The following is a 2,594-nucleotide window of genomic DNA, read 5'->3' as shown; positions in this document are numbered from 1 at the left end:
ATTAGGCCGACGCACGAAGGAATCCGCCCTGATCCCCAGCGGTGCAAACGTGCGCACGTCTCTCGCCGGATAAACATATCTAGCTAGCTATGCATCTCACCTCCCATCCGGGCAGCTAGGTCCCCTCCAAGTCGCTGTCCGTCCCCGTCGTCGTGCCCGCGATATCGCCATCGCCGGCCAGAAAGAAACCATTTCGTGATCTCGAAGTTAAACTCCGCGACACGCCTCGTCCATTTCGCTGCCCATCCACGCACGAACACGACGCGCCGGCCGGTGTCATCTATCGGCCGTCGACTGCAAACCACCGCGCCTGTCGCGTGTCCATCTGTACTTGTGTTTGTACGTCTGAATGGATCTTCAGAGTGCCTGCCAGCCACCACGAACGGCTCGGGCCGCCTCCCTGCCAAGCGTACGATATCCGGCCGTTTTGTGACCCGTGGTGGCCGACCTGTGAAAGATCAATCGTGCACGCGGGCAAGTGACGTCTGCTGTGAAAAACACAGCAGCCGGGACATAAAAGAGCGATAGAAGGCGCGCCACCTAATCTGGACCAATCAATCTGTACACTACATCCAGCCAACCTCGCCCGTTAAAGTGGTTGATCGATGTGCATATATACTCTTGCGTTGGCTTTAGTTTGCCAGCCACCACGTCCGACCAGCACAAACAAGACTGTACTCTGGGCTCCTCTGACTCCGTGTCTTGCTAAAATATCTTGATCGACTCGTTGCGAGGTTGATCAGATGGCGGAGGAAGCGAAGCAGGATGTGGCGCCACCCGCGCCGGAGCCGACCGAGGACGTCGCGGACGAGAAGGCGGCGGTTCCGTCGCCGGAGGAATCCAAGGCCCTGGTTGTCGCCGAGAGTACGTTGATTGATGCATGTTGCATGGTTAGCGGCGGGGAACTACATGGTCAGGTCAGTGGTGCTAACCCTTTTCATGTTTCTCTCCTTCAGATGACGCCGAGAAGCCTGCAGCTACAGGGGGCTCACACGAACGAGGTACTGGGTCTTAATCATCCAAGTCGGGAATCAACCATATATTTGAGCAGTTATAATTAATTAAAAAAAACTGATGTGCAACTCTGCCACTTCTTCAGATGCTCTGCTCACGAGGGTTGCGACCGAGAAGAGGATTTCGCTGATCAAGGCATGGGAGGAGAATGAGAAGGCCAAAGCCGAGAACAAGTGAGTCTCCCGTTCTCTCTCAATCTTCACGAGTAACCACCACCAATGATATTCACCGAGATGGCTCCATTTCTATCCGCATTCAGATTTTAACTCCCGTTGCACTCAGAATTCAGATATCAGATGCTTCATCACCTCGTGTCTCTCATTTAAGCCGTATTTTTTTATTTTTTTATTTGCTTTCTCGTGTCACGCAGGGCCGTGAAGTTGCTGGCGGACATCACCTCGTGGGAGAACTCCAAGGCCGCGGAACTGGAAGCCGAGCTCAAGAAGATGCAAGTAAGTTTGAGCTCCCACTTACCATAGGCGACGCCATTTAGTACTACGTAGCACGTAAGCTATTACTGATTGGCACGGAACGTTTTGGGGCCACCTACGTACGTGCAGGAGCAGCTGGAGAAGAAGAAGGCGCGCTGCGTGGAGAAGCTCAAGAACAGCGCCGCGACGGTGCACAAAGAGGCGGAGGAGAAGCGTGCCGCGGCGGAGGCACGGCGCGGCGAGGAGATCGTCGCGGCGGAGGAGACCGCCGCCAAGTACCGCGCCAAGGGTGAGGCGCCGAAGAAGCTGCTCTTCGGCAGAGGATAGATAGCCGCGGCTTGGAGACGGTCCTCTTCGCTTCATCTTCAACTCCTCTCTGTTTGACCGTTGCAATGTCTGCTGGCCATTGCATCACTTGTGTATTTATCTTTGGGTGTGATCTTAGTTTGTATGGTATCATCAATTGCGTCGTGGTGTAATTTGTGATTGTTTTGTGGGATACTTGGGTGTACTGTATAAAGATGGAGTAGTCTTTTCGTGCACACAACACTATAACAGTATCTGATACTTGTTGAAAGCAATTAACCCACATTCAGAATCATTTTTGTGTGTTAAGGGATTCGAAAATAATACTCCCTCCGTCCCAAAATTCTTGTCTTATATTATTCTAGATATGGATGTATCTAATACTTAAACGTGACTTGATACATCTGTATTCAGACAAATTTAAGACAAGAATTTTGAGACGGAGGGAGTAATATTTGTGTTAACAAATTTCTAACTTGATAACATGACATCCTATATAGCTGATTTTCACTAACTCTAATTCTCTCAACATGAAGCTCTCCACATCACCAAATGTGCCACGTCATCATCCACTAACATTATTTTGGTCATCATCCACTAACACTATTTTGTAGCACATGCATACCTAATTTAATTATTGCAACTACAATGGTCTAGCATACACACACGCTTGCTTAGGAAAATAATATGTTTTGATTTAGGTCATTCCGTTTATACATAAATCATCCAAAATTAACTTTTAAATTTACGCATAAACTCGCGGGGAAATCACCTAGTTGACCAAATGCTACCGTTTGTGGCATTGTGGCGGCCCTCTTGTAAATCACAACTCTTCTTCTATTT

General features: G+C 49.4%; 1 protein-coding gene across 1 annotated transcript; it reads left to right on the top strand.

The window, feature by feature from the left end:
* Positions 1–591: 591 nt before the first annotated feature.
* On the top strand, positions 592–2,026 carry LOC119271067 (remorin-like). Its single transcript, XM_037553032.1, has 5 exons — positions 592–864; positions 957–1,001; positions 1,100–1,187; positions 1,385–1,466; positions 1,575–2,026. Exons 1-5 carry the CDS (start codon positions 744–746, stop codon positions 1,770–1,772), a joined length of 534 nt encoding a protein of 177 aa, XP_037408929.1. The 5' UTR covers positions 592–743; the 3' UTR covers positions 1,773–2,026.
* The last annotated feature ends 568 nt before the right edge of the window (positions 2,027–2,594 follow it).

The sequence above is a fragment of the Triticum dicoccoides genome, chromosome 1A, assembly GCF_002162155.2.
Source record: "Triticum dicoccoides isolate Atlit2015 ecotype Zavitan chromosome 1A, WEW_v2.0, whole genome shotgun sequence".
NCBI classification, from domain to species: domain Eukaryota; kingdom Viridiplantae; phylum Streptophyta; class Magnoliopsida; order Poales; family Poaceae; genus Triticum; species Triticum dicoccoides.
Note: the sequence above shows the minus strand (reverse complement) of the source record. Positions and strands in the feature narration are given on the sequence as shown.